The sequence below is a fragment of the Sus scrofa genome, chromosome 8 (assembly GCF_054392235.1).
Source record: "Sus scrofa isolate SSC_HxYL_T2T_F1_AM1 chromosome 8, Sscrofa_HxYL_maternal_Yorkshire_Landrace_v2.0, whole genome shotgun sequence".
Taxonomy (NCBI): Eukaryota; Metazoa; Chordata; class Mammalia; order Artiodactyla; family Suidae; genus Sus; species Sus scrofa.
The window spans coordinates 74,097,783-74,109,496 of NC_139390.1; the positions used below are offsets into that span (position 1 = coordinate 74,097,783).

The window sequence follows — 11,714 nt, forward strand, 5'->3', positions numbered from 1 at the left end:
CTCTGAGGATCAGAGTATGTGTTTTAGCTCCATTACCATCTTAGGCATTTGCCTCGTTTTGGTAAAATGGTGGTGTGTTAGAGGCCAAAGGGCTAAATTGAAGACAAGTTCTTATTCTATAGAAGCATTGAAGTTTAGTTTCATTCATGATATGTTGAGAGCTTCTGAAAAGTACAGTGGGTATATCAGTAGTAATTCATCAGTACTTCTTTTCAGCCTTGTCTTGGTAAGTTATGTTTCCATTTGCTAACTAACTGATACTGCCTTGTTCTCTTCTTGTTAATAGAGAGGGTTGTTTATCTATTTACTAGGTGTCCCATTCCCGAAGAATTTCATGTCTGTGGCAAAAACTATACTCAAACGCCTCTTTAGGGTTTATGCTCACATTTATCATCAGCATTTTGACCCTGTGATCCAACTTCAGGAGGAAGCGCATCTCAATACATCTTTCAAGCACTTTATTTTTTTTGTCCAGGTAAGTTGGATAAGGAGGTCGTTTTTGCTCAGTAAAGGCAGTTATGTACAGAGTTATGAGTGAATACTGCATCCGTACTGTCGGGATAAAATTTGCCCTGTCTCGCTAGTCTTCATCCTCCTTAATACTTGCCACTGGTCTTCAGTGTCTGAATTCCATTGCAAGCCTACAGTGAATCTGAGAGGTCTTACCTGGGATTTGGTTCAATTAACAGATCGTAATGGAGGAGCTGAGTAAGGAACCTGGCTAATTTGGTGGACATATAGATGAACTTGGTCTCTGAGCACTTCTCCTATTCCTCTTAACCCTCAATTCCTGGATCTTTCCACTCTGGATATTTTTTCAGCAAACTCTGACATGGAAATGGACTTTAAATATCATACCTTTTCCCCCTCCTTTTAAAAACCATTTTCTGAGTAATTTTTGCATTAGGGGCTGTTATTCCAAAGGGGGAGGAATGTCCCAAAGAGTGTTGATACTTCAGAGGTCCATTAATCTTTAATCTGACTCCTCAGTTGACCTCCTCCTCTTTCTCTCTTTAGTTCTCAGAGAATTGGCCTTAGGGATGTAGACTAAGAGGAGTGAGGCTGTTCTTGCCCTGCTATAATAATTAGAGAACTGACAGGCAGGAATGAAAAAGAGATAGACGTGCATAAGCTGACCAGCCATTTTTCAGTGGTGGTTAGAGAAGGGAGATGGTAGGCAAAAGTCCAAGGCTGAGATCCGTGTTGTTTTTGTGTAGCTGTGGACATGAACTTATAAATGCCTTCCCCACAGCCCCCTCCATAAAGAAGAACGTGTTTATTTTCCCTCTGTACACTGAGGGCACACATTCTGTATCTCTTTGTTTTGCTTTTTAGGGCTATACCCAAGGCATATGAAAGTTCCCAGGCCAGGGGTCGAATTGGAGCTGCAGCTGCCGGCCTATACCACAGCCACAGCATCACAGGATCTGAGCCTCGTCTGTGATCTACTCCACAACTCATAGCAACGCCGGATCCTTAACCCACTGAGCTGAGGACAGAGATTGAACCCGAATTCTCATGGATCCTACTTGGGTTCATTGCCACTGAGCCATGATGGGAACTCCATGTTTTGTGTCTTAATTTCACCTATGTAAACAAATTTTAGGATCTAATAACTTGCCAAAACTGTTGCTTTGGGCAGTTATTTTACAGTGTATTCCTTCTGCGGACACCAGTAGAAGCAAAGAAAGTGTTATCCTAAAATTTGCATCTATGCTGCGGTTTAGGCAGAACATGTTTGCTTGAGGTTTTAGTGGTTTGGGAGAGGATATTCTGCCACCAGAAGATTTTATCTTACTGTACCGTGTGATCTTAAAGAACACCTAGCCAATAGTAAGAGATGGTATGTGGCATTTTTATCTTACTGTACCGTGTATGTGGCATTTACCACAGCTGAGCCTAGTTACATCGCAGGACACTGTCACCTTCTTAAATTGGGTCTAGGGAGTTCCTGTTGTGCTTCGGGGTAACAAACCCTACTAGTATCCATGAGGAAGTGGGTTCGATCCCTGGCCTCGCTCAGTGGGTTAAGGATCTGGTATTGCCATGAGCTGTGGTGTAGGTCGCAGACTTGGCTTGGATCCCGAATTGCTGTGGCTGTGGCGTAGGCTGGCAGCTGTAGCTCCGATTCGACTCCTAGCCTGGGAACTTACATATGCCATGGGAGGAGCCCTAAAAAGCAAAAAAAAAAAAAAAAAGGTGGGTCTATTAATTATTCAGTGTCACCTCTTATTTGAATGAGAGTGGCTTCTGCCCCGGGCCTCCCAGTTGAGAGGTTTTGCTCTGGCCCTTCTCCAGTGGTACTTATCACTACAGAAGGAGGAATCCACAGGGCTAAGAACATACCCAGCTAGATCCCTTCCCATAGGTGCTTGGGCACCTGAGATGCAGAATCTCCTGCTGACATGGTCCTAAGTGTATTCCTGGGTTTGCATGGATCTTTTCCTTTGGTCCAGCTTTTAAAGGAAGGTCATGTCTCTGGACCCAAAGGATAACCAGATGGCAGCTCTTCATGAGTGTCTGAGGACAGTGCCTTTATAAGCTAATCAGTGTGTCCATATTCCTTCATGTGAAACCCTCTGAAGTACAGGATGGAGCTGGGGTTTGATAGGGTAGGTAAGTTTACTAGGGACCAGGGCCTGTCTCTCCTCATGTTACTACCTTCCAGTACAGAATCCTGAGGAATCTAAAATTCTAAATTTGAATCTGCTTTCCTGGCTACTATGAAAGTGTTTTTGTCAAGGTAGGAGCATTGAACATATATAACAATAAATTAGTTTAATGTAAAATATTATAATTTAGTCACATGATATACATCCATTTGTGTTATTGGTCCAGATACTACAAATCTTTTTTTTTTTTTTTTTTGGTTTTTAGGGCTGCACTTGTGGCATATGGAAGTTCCCAGGCTAGTGGTCGAATCAGAGCTAAGGCTGTCAGCCTACACCACAGCCACAGCATTGCTGGATCAAGCCACATCTGTGACCTACACCACAGCTCACAGCCACACCACAGCTTCAACCCACTGAGCAAGGCTAGGATATTAGTCAGGTTCACCACTCCTGAGCTGCAGTGGGAATTCTGGATGCCCCAAATCTTAGTGGTAGGCTTGCTATTAAATATGCCTTATTTTCCCCTGTACTTACTATAGTACTTGGCACATGATGGATGCTAATAAATCAATGAGATTAGTAGCTCTGAATGCCCCATTGTGACAATATCGAAAGGTCAGAAGTATTGACAGCCTGTATTTATTAGGCTTATAACTTACTATTCAGGGGAAATCTATTCAGAATTGAATTTCAGAATGACAGTGGTGCAGAAGCACAAATAAATCCAGGCTTTCCTATTCTTTACAGGATTTTATTTATCATTTGTGGACTCCACATTATTCATGTCATTCTCATACCACATCTTATGGTAGCTTGCAGCTATGCTGAACTAACTCCTTTATTCTTCATATAATGCTGAAATTTGCCTGAGATACTAGATTTTTTTGGTCCCTACTAGGTTGACTGTACTCCTTTCAATAGGAAGCAGCAATTCCCATTTACTGAGCATTTACTTTGAACCAGGGATTACATCAAGTGGTTAACACATAGTATCACATTTAGATCCCACAATAACCTTATGATGTAGGAGGATTTATTACCCTAATATTATTAAAGATGTAAAACATACATCAGAAGTGGTTAACTAATTTGCCTAAAACACAGAACTAGGGAATAGAAAAAAATTTTTTTGAAAAAAGATTTGACTTTTGTTTATTTCAAAAGCTAATTTCTAACAAATGTTAATAGGAATCTGTTTTGGAATGAGATGTAAATAATATGTTTTTGCTCTTTCTTCTGCCTTTGTCATGCATAGGAATTCAACCTTATTGATAGAAGAGAACTTGCACCCCTCCAAGAACTGATTGAAAAACTCACTTCAAAGGACAGATAAAAGGATGCAGACTTGCGCAAATTGTTCCTTAAATGAGGCTGTGTGGAGTGCATTTGGATTTTGTTTATATTTATCTTGGTTGCTTTTGTCTTAGGTTTGGGGGGCTTGTTTGGGTTCCTTTTTCTTTATTCTGAATAAATGAAACCATATCCTATTGCTAGAGGAAGCCAAGAACCATTCTCCGTACACTTGATAGGGTAAATTTTGTCTTAGTGGCATACAGTATTTTTTTTTTTTAATTTGGGGAATTTTTGATAATATTAGAGGCAGAGAGAAAATGCTTATTAATTGGACTGCTGATGGATGGCGGTTCTCCATTGTGTAAATTGTGGCTGATTTTTGAAGTCCCCAAAAATGTTATGTTTTTAAGTGCCTTGGCAGGCTCACTTCTGAGGTGCAAAGCACAGACATGGAACTGAACAGGGCTTGAAACAATATTAGGATTACTCTCCAGGGCACTTACTGGTGCATGTTTTAAAATACCTATTGATAAAAGCCATAGCTTACCTAAATTGGTGATCTCCAGCTTTTACAACATTAAAGAAACACAGTTTGTAAAGGTTTGCATGTAGAGCACAAAAAATTAGTATTTCTTAATTATTTTTGATATTGATAGTAGTTCTGTTCAACAGATGCTTAAAGTTCTACAAGCAGGTCTTTTCCATCTCTTGATATCTGTGATATTGAAACTTGAAGATGTTGAAATGTAATACCTTTTACATTTTGGCTTCTTTCTACATGTTAACTGCACTGTAGGTGTAAAAATTCAGGTTATATATAGGCTTGCCATCTTCAGAGGTGATGCTGAACTGTGAGGTTTCTTAGCAATTGCCAAATGAGCCATAAGTCTGCAGAATCCCCTTCTACTTTGAAGAGGAGGGGATAGGAGTGTGTGTTTGGTTGGGGGTGGGGGGGTTAGTTTGTATGGGGTGTTAAGTATGGGGAGTCAAGTTCAAGAAAGTCTTGTCTCAAAACCCTTGAATGGCATGAAGATTTTAATCAATATCTTATAAACACAGTCTTAGAGACTCTCCTTTTAGAAATGAACTTCCATGAGAAGTTAAAAATAAATTATTAATTTTAGATATAGACTTAAACTTTGAATTTAAGAACTATTTGGGGAAATTGATCACTTTTCAGCATTTCCATTCAGTGAATGGAGCTGGTGTTTGCCTGTCATTTTAAAATGATGCAGTACCTTCTTTGCTTATTATAAGCCCAACTTGAAGCATTCTGACTTCTGATTTTTTCCACTGTGAAAGGAAATCTTTCTCTTTATGGCGGTATCAAACAATGAAAGTGCTAAATTAGTAGTTATTAACTTTTACTTTTTTTATGACATTCTAGCAAACTATTCCCATAAGTAAAAAATTCAGAAACTTAATTTTTTAAAACATTAACATTTTCCACCTCAGTTCTATTCTTGAGAAATATCCTTTTTAGACTTCCAGTTTTAATTTTGTCATATCTGGTAAATGTTTCCTTCTGTTAGAAGTATATATTCTTCCTTCACTAAGAAATGTATGCCTTTTTCCTTGTAGAATAGAAATCTTGCTCTGAAATTGTATAGACTAAAAACATAGTAGAAAATCTAGAATGAAATCAATTTGTTTTGGCCATTAGCAAGTAGATTAGTGATACAGTTTAATGCCGTTATAATTATGATCACTAGGAACTGCCTTTTTCTCCATTTCATTTCTCGCAATCAGTCTCCAAGTACGAATGGGGGAAGTAAAAGGAGAGCCTAGTAGAGGCAAATATGTTGGACATTCATTGGTAATACTTATTTGTAAACTGCAGTGAGAACTAGCTGATTTCCTTAGAAGAAATCTTTTAGTATTCAGATATATAATTCAGCCACTGTGAGTTGATTCAGAAATGAATTTTGGTGTTTAGTGATTTGGGGTCCTGTCTACTTAGCAAAGTGAAGCATGTAACTATTCCAGTAGTCTTCCATATACTTTATTTGACTTCATACCAACCTAGTAACAGAGGGGTTGCAATAGCCAAGTGTGGAGAGAAAAGTGAAAAATTGTTTTTGTTTATTTAAGCCTTATACAGTAGTACACTGTACCAATGTTAATTAAAATTATTTTAAATTAAGGTTTAGTCATAGCGCTTTCTTTTCCACTCTTTGTAGATAGAAGTTTCTTGTCACTGTGCCAGAATCTCAGGTGCCTGCTTCTAAATATTCCTTTAAACAGAGGTATTGGGAAGTAAGGAGATATGTTTGTGTATATACGGTAGTAACAAAGTAGAGACATTCTCCCAGGGAGAGGCCTGGCATTGTACACAGTGTTACATGGCTGCAAGTAAGGAAACACCAGAGCACGTGAGAAATAACTGATAGAGTAAAAAGTTGCTTTGCTTCAGTTGGTTCCTGTGAGCAGGTGTTAGTAAAATGCCTTTTATAAAATAAGGATCAAAAATCTTAGTTTTGCATTAGAGTTTGCTTATAAATGTCTATTGGAGGAGTTCCTGTCATGGCACGGCGGAAACGAATCTGACTAGGAACCATGAGGTGGTGGGTTTGATCCTTGGCCTTGCTCAGTGGGTTAAGGATCCGGCGTTGCCATGAGCTGTGGTGTAGGTCAGCAGCTGCAGCTCCGATTAGACCCCTAGCCTGGGAACCTCCATATGCCATGGGCATGGCCCTAAAAAGACAGAAGACAAAAAAAAAAAAAAGTCTATTGGATTCTTTCTACATCTCTTAATTATAAATAACCAGGATAATGGTCATCCCCTCCCCACCCCCCTGCTCTTCATGCAGAGATATAAAGTAGAACTGGTTTTCTCATCCACTGGTGAAAGCATGGAATATAAAGTAGTAAGTTAACATAGTTTTATTGTCACAATGCTTTGGTTAAGTGTTGATGTGAAGCATGTTTTAGGAATTGAAATGATGGAGTAATGGGTGTAGAGAGAAATTAATTATAGAAAGAGTGAAAATCTTTTCATTGGCTGTAGATGGTGCTACTGGCTTTTATCTGCTGGCTTGATTATTCTGTTTCCCATAAAAACCATAGCATCAGGCTGCACTGAAATAGTAAGTATGTGTTAGCTGGTAGAGGCTTTGGAGGTCATTTTATCTTAAATTGAAAGATTTTTAGATTACTATCTCTTCCTACCTTTGTCATTTGTAAATGCTAAATGGTGAACATAAAATTAGGTAGGAAAGGACATATTTAGTGTATAATAAGTATGTTGAAACCTGAGTTTCTGCCTGGCTTATCAGGAAAGATAAAACACTATAATCTCTTATATTCAGGAATTACAGATAATGTGGATATTTATATTTTACACATGATCACCGCACTCCATTTTATGTATTAGCATTTTCCTTGCTTATGGGAAAATAGAAAAACGACAGACTTCTTTTATACCTTTGTCTACACCCTCTCCAAGAGAGGTTTTACTAACCACTGAAATGGTAACATATGTGAGATACAATTATTAAGTTGTAGGACTTTCTTTTAAAATAAATTTGTCATACCTTAAACATCCAATTGAGAAGTGATCTTCAGAGTGGTTTCTTTGGGAGCACTACTTATTCCAGCTGTGCCGCAAAGGTTTGATGTTCCTGGGATGCTTTCAGAGATGCTTGAGAATCAGTGGGTGACTATGCAAGAAAATCTATTTCATCATTTTAGTTGCACTGAAAAATTTCTCTGGAAGCTTAATCTGACCTATATCATTGGAGTTCCCGTCATGGCTCGGTGGAAACAAATCTATTATCCATGAGGATGCAGGCTCGATCCCTGGCCTTGCTCAGTGGGTTGAGGATCTGGCGTTGCTGTGAGCTGTGGTATAGGTTTCAGATACGGCTTGGATCCCATGTTGCTGTGTCTGTGGCGTAGACTGGCAGCTACAGCTCCTATTCATCCCCTAGCCTGGGAACCTCCATATGCCGTGGTTGTGGCCTAAAAAGACAAAAGCCAAAAAATGAAATAAAATAATGACCTAGATTATTCATCAAAATGACTTTGGTTGTTTTCTTAGAACTAAACTATTAAAGAAGTTCAAAAGAATATGCCATAGGCTCTGAATTTGCAGAAAAGAATGTTTTGAGCATTGATTTGTAACATCTTTTTTTTGACCATACCAGCGGCATGAAGTTCCATAGCCATGGATGGAACCTGCGCCTCAGCAGTGACAAGCCAGATCTTTAACTTGCTGAGCCACAAGGGAATTCCTGTAGCATCATTTAATAAAGGAATAGTTTCCTGATGTGACTACTTTGAAGTAGACAGTATCATTTGGATGTGTTATTTTATTTTATTTTTTAAATATAGTTTATCTTACAGCTATATTTAATAATTTAAAAAAATCAAAGTCTTTTTCTTATTTTCTAATTTTGGTTCCTTTCCCTGATAACTTTTGGATTATATTTTGACTGCTGTAGGGTAGTTTTGATTGAAGGGGTAATTTAAAAAAAATTAATGGATCCAATATTTAAGATAGAAGTAGCTTAAAAAAACAGCCTTTTATCTCCATCCTTTTTTTTTTAAACTTATTTTTACTCAAATGAACAATTTGAATTTAAATACTGGAGATCATTGTACAAAGAAATTAGAATAACTTTTATATTAACTATGCTGAATTTAAGTCTGTGTATCACAGATAAAATATTTCAAATTGTATAATCATTTCATAGGTCATTTATAACTTTAACATTTTCAATCTTTTTTTAAAAGATATAGACAAGAAGTGTATTTGAAAATGTCACTGCATACCAAGAGGAAAACTTATTTTAAAACTTATCTGGGATATTAAAGAATATACCATTTCCTAGAAACACTACTCTAGATCTGTACTTTAAGGACCACTCCTAAAATAATTTAAATATCAGAGTTTTGTCATAATGTTAAGTTTTATCATAGGAATTACTATTTTTCAGCTATCCGTTTAAGCTGTTTAGAGGTAAAGCTATTTCAAGATTTAATGGAAAAATTTAATTTTAAGATGTAGTAACAATTGTGACTGCAGACAGTTTGAATTTTTGAGGCTCTCCTAATGAGGTTATCATAGAGAAAAATTCATTTTGAAGGTGTAAAACTGTGCTCTGTGTCCGCCACTTGTAGCTGAACGGATACTTAAATTTTGACAAAAGAGAAAATACAGACTGAAATACTGAGTATTCTCAGTTTTGCAAGTGTGATATGGATTTCCTTTTCTGCATATAATAGAAAAATTGAAGAATTCTCAAAGATAGTGAAATCCCTAGCCTTTCCAAGCTGTATATTTACCTGTCATCTCCTTCTCCATAAATTACTTCCTTTCAGTAATGACTTTCCCGACCTCTCCCTCCCCCCAACCTCCCATCCCCCCAATAGGTGGAAAATAAAACAGGTTGATTATGTAGGTCCTCACTGTTAGTGATTGTAAAGTAATTGTTGTCAATACATAGGTTGCAGCTGAAGTGTTGGAAAGATATAACTTACAAAAGCATTTTTGGTTTGTGTCAGTTGACAGCTTCCTTTAAGCTGTGTCACTGAAGCTAAGGTTATTAGTGATATGTTTAAATTTTTTATTAATATTTAATTTGTTATATATTCTTAATTGTGTGTTTCTTAGAGGTTTGCACATGTTTTCATTTTTATTTCGTTTACTTAATTGTGCAGGTTGTAAAATAGATTGGCGCATTTTCATTCTAAGAACACTTTTCTCCTTAAAACTACTCTGCAGAGATAACTATTTTTAGGGGAAGTGGTTTTTTTTTACAGGCACTAAATTGTATTTGTTATTTTTGTACACACATAACTAGGGTGGTCAGGGCACCAAGCTTGTAAGGAAAACTTAACTTTTCTTTCATTTGAACTTTTCCTATACATTACAACTTAAAATTATCTAGAAACAGCATCATGAAATCTAGGTTGAGAGAGAATACAGTATACATGGGACTACTTCAGGTTTTAGTAGAATCATTTCTGAGGACAAAACCTGAAGAATACTGCCAGTGCCGTAAACGGAAGCGTGAGGCCGAGTTCACACTGGCCACGTGCTGTGGAGGACGAGTAAAGACAGGCTCCTGCTCTTATGGAGACAGACAGCTTCCCGCTATATCAGAGTAGCTGAAAGAGGGAAAAATGGTCTGAGACATGAGATGCAACATGGGCGCTACATTGTAAACTGTGCCGAGATGACTCGAATTGTAATTATTATTGATCACACTTCATCATTTTTGTTTTAACAGGGGATACTGAATGTTAGAAAATCTGCAATATGTTTTAATTGAGAGATGTAAATAATGTATACAGACTTCTATGTGATGGCATTGGAAATATTTAAATTCTAGGGTTTTTTTTAAAGGGAGAAACAATGTTTATTTAAAAAAATAATAAATAGTTTCATTTGGCCATGAATCCTGACTTTGTGTTACTGTTTATTTTTGCTATGGATATTCCCACACTGAACACACTCTGAGAATTATTAAGGTGTATGAACTATGTTGAACATTTAAAACTTGTTAGGTTGGAGTTCCTGTCATGGCTCAATGGTTAATGAATCTGACTAGGAGCCATGAGGTTGCCGGTTTGATCCCTGGCCTTGCTCAATGTGTTAAGGATCCGGCATTGCTATGAGCTGTGGTGTCGGTTGCAGATTAGCTCAGATCCTGCGTTGCTGCGGCTGTGGCGTAGGTCAGCAGCTACAGCTTGGATCAGACCCCTAGCCTGGGAATCTCCATGTGCCTCAAGTGCAGCCCTAGAAAAGACAAAAAAACAAAACGAAACAAAAAAACAAACAAAACCCCCAAAAAAACTTGTTAGGCATAATTTTTTTGATGTTCACAACAACCCTAGAAGTTAGTATTTCAGTGTCTTCCATACTAGAAAACTAAAGTTCAGAAATTGTGTAAGTCACTGATTAGGACTAGGATTTAAAAATCCAGATATTCTTGACCTTGGGAGTTCCCACTGTGGCACAGCAGGTTAAGGATCCAGCATTGCCACAGGTGTGGCATAGGTTGCAGCTGCAGCTAGGATTCCCTGGCCCAGGAACTTCCATATGCTGCAGGTATGGCAGAACAAAAATGCTTGACCTTGAAGCCAATGATTTTGTTTATTTTCTTTAAATATATTATTACCATGAGAACAGTTAGCAGAATAATTGTTTTTCCATCAAGCTAAGATTTTTTCTCGTATTTTGTCTTCATTATAGACTATTAAGGGGTATTAATAAACAGTATGAGATAATCTTCATTTTATCCAGACACCAAAGTTCCAAAAGGAAATATGTGTTTTAGAGTATTGTTAAAGTATCATTATTTAGAGGTATTTATGTTTAGAGGCATTTATGTTTGGACCATTAGGTCAAGAATATTTTGATGATAGTAGCTACAGTAGCCCAGTGTCACTTGTCAGTTACTGAGATAAAGACTAGGAGTAGAAAATGTTAGTCCATGCTGATGTGGACTATGTTTGTGTGCTTTAATAAAACACCTTGTTATACTGCATACATAGTATGTACAAAGCATCTACTGTGTGTAAAGAAAAATAAAAATTAACTATTTTGATAATTAGGTTCATTGGCCTCTAGTGTACTAAATTTAAATAGTTAATTATTACACAGTATTGTGTGGAATGATGCATTTTGGTAAGAGTTCTAAATAATTATTCCTTTAGGAGTTCCCATCATGGCTCAGTGGTTAACCAATCCAACTAGGAACCATGAGGTTGTTGGTTCGACCCCTGGCCTTGCTCAGTGGGTTAAGGATCCGGCATTGCCCTGAGCTGTGGGGTAGGTCGCAGATGTGGCTCGGGTCCTGCATT

The 11,714-nt window shown here is 37.5% G+C and overlaps 1 protein-coding gene across 3 annotated transcripts in view; it reads left to right on the top strand.

Moving 5' to 3' along the window:
- MOB1B (MOB kinase activator 1B) overlaps positions 1-10,307 on the top strand; it is a 54,617-nt gene extending 44,310 nt beyond the window's left edge. For 2 of the 3 annotated variants that reach the window (XM_021100593.2, XM_003129073.5), the window contains 2 exons: positions 312-475; positions 3,868-10,307. In XM_021100593.2, the coding sequence (XP_020956252.1) occupies positions 312-475; positions 3,868-3,945 (242 nt within the window). In that variant the 3' untranslated portion in view covers positions 3,946-10,307. The remainder of the gene's footprint in view (positions 1-311; positions 476-3,867) is intronic. The other variant, XM_084972455.1, reaches the window with a different exon arrangement.
- Positions 10,308-11,714: the final 1,407 nt, after the last annotated feature.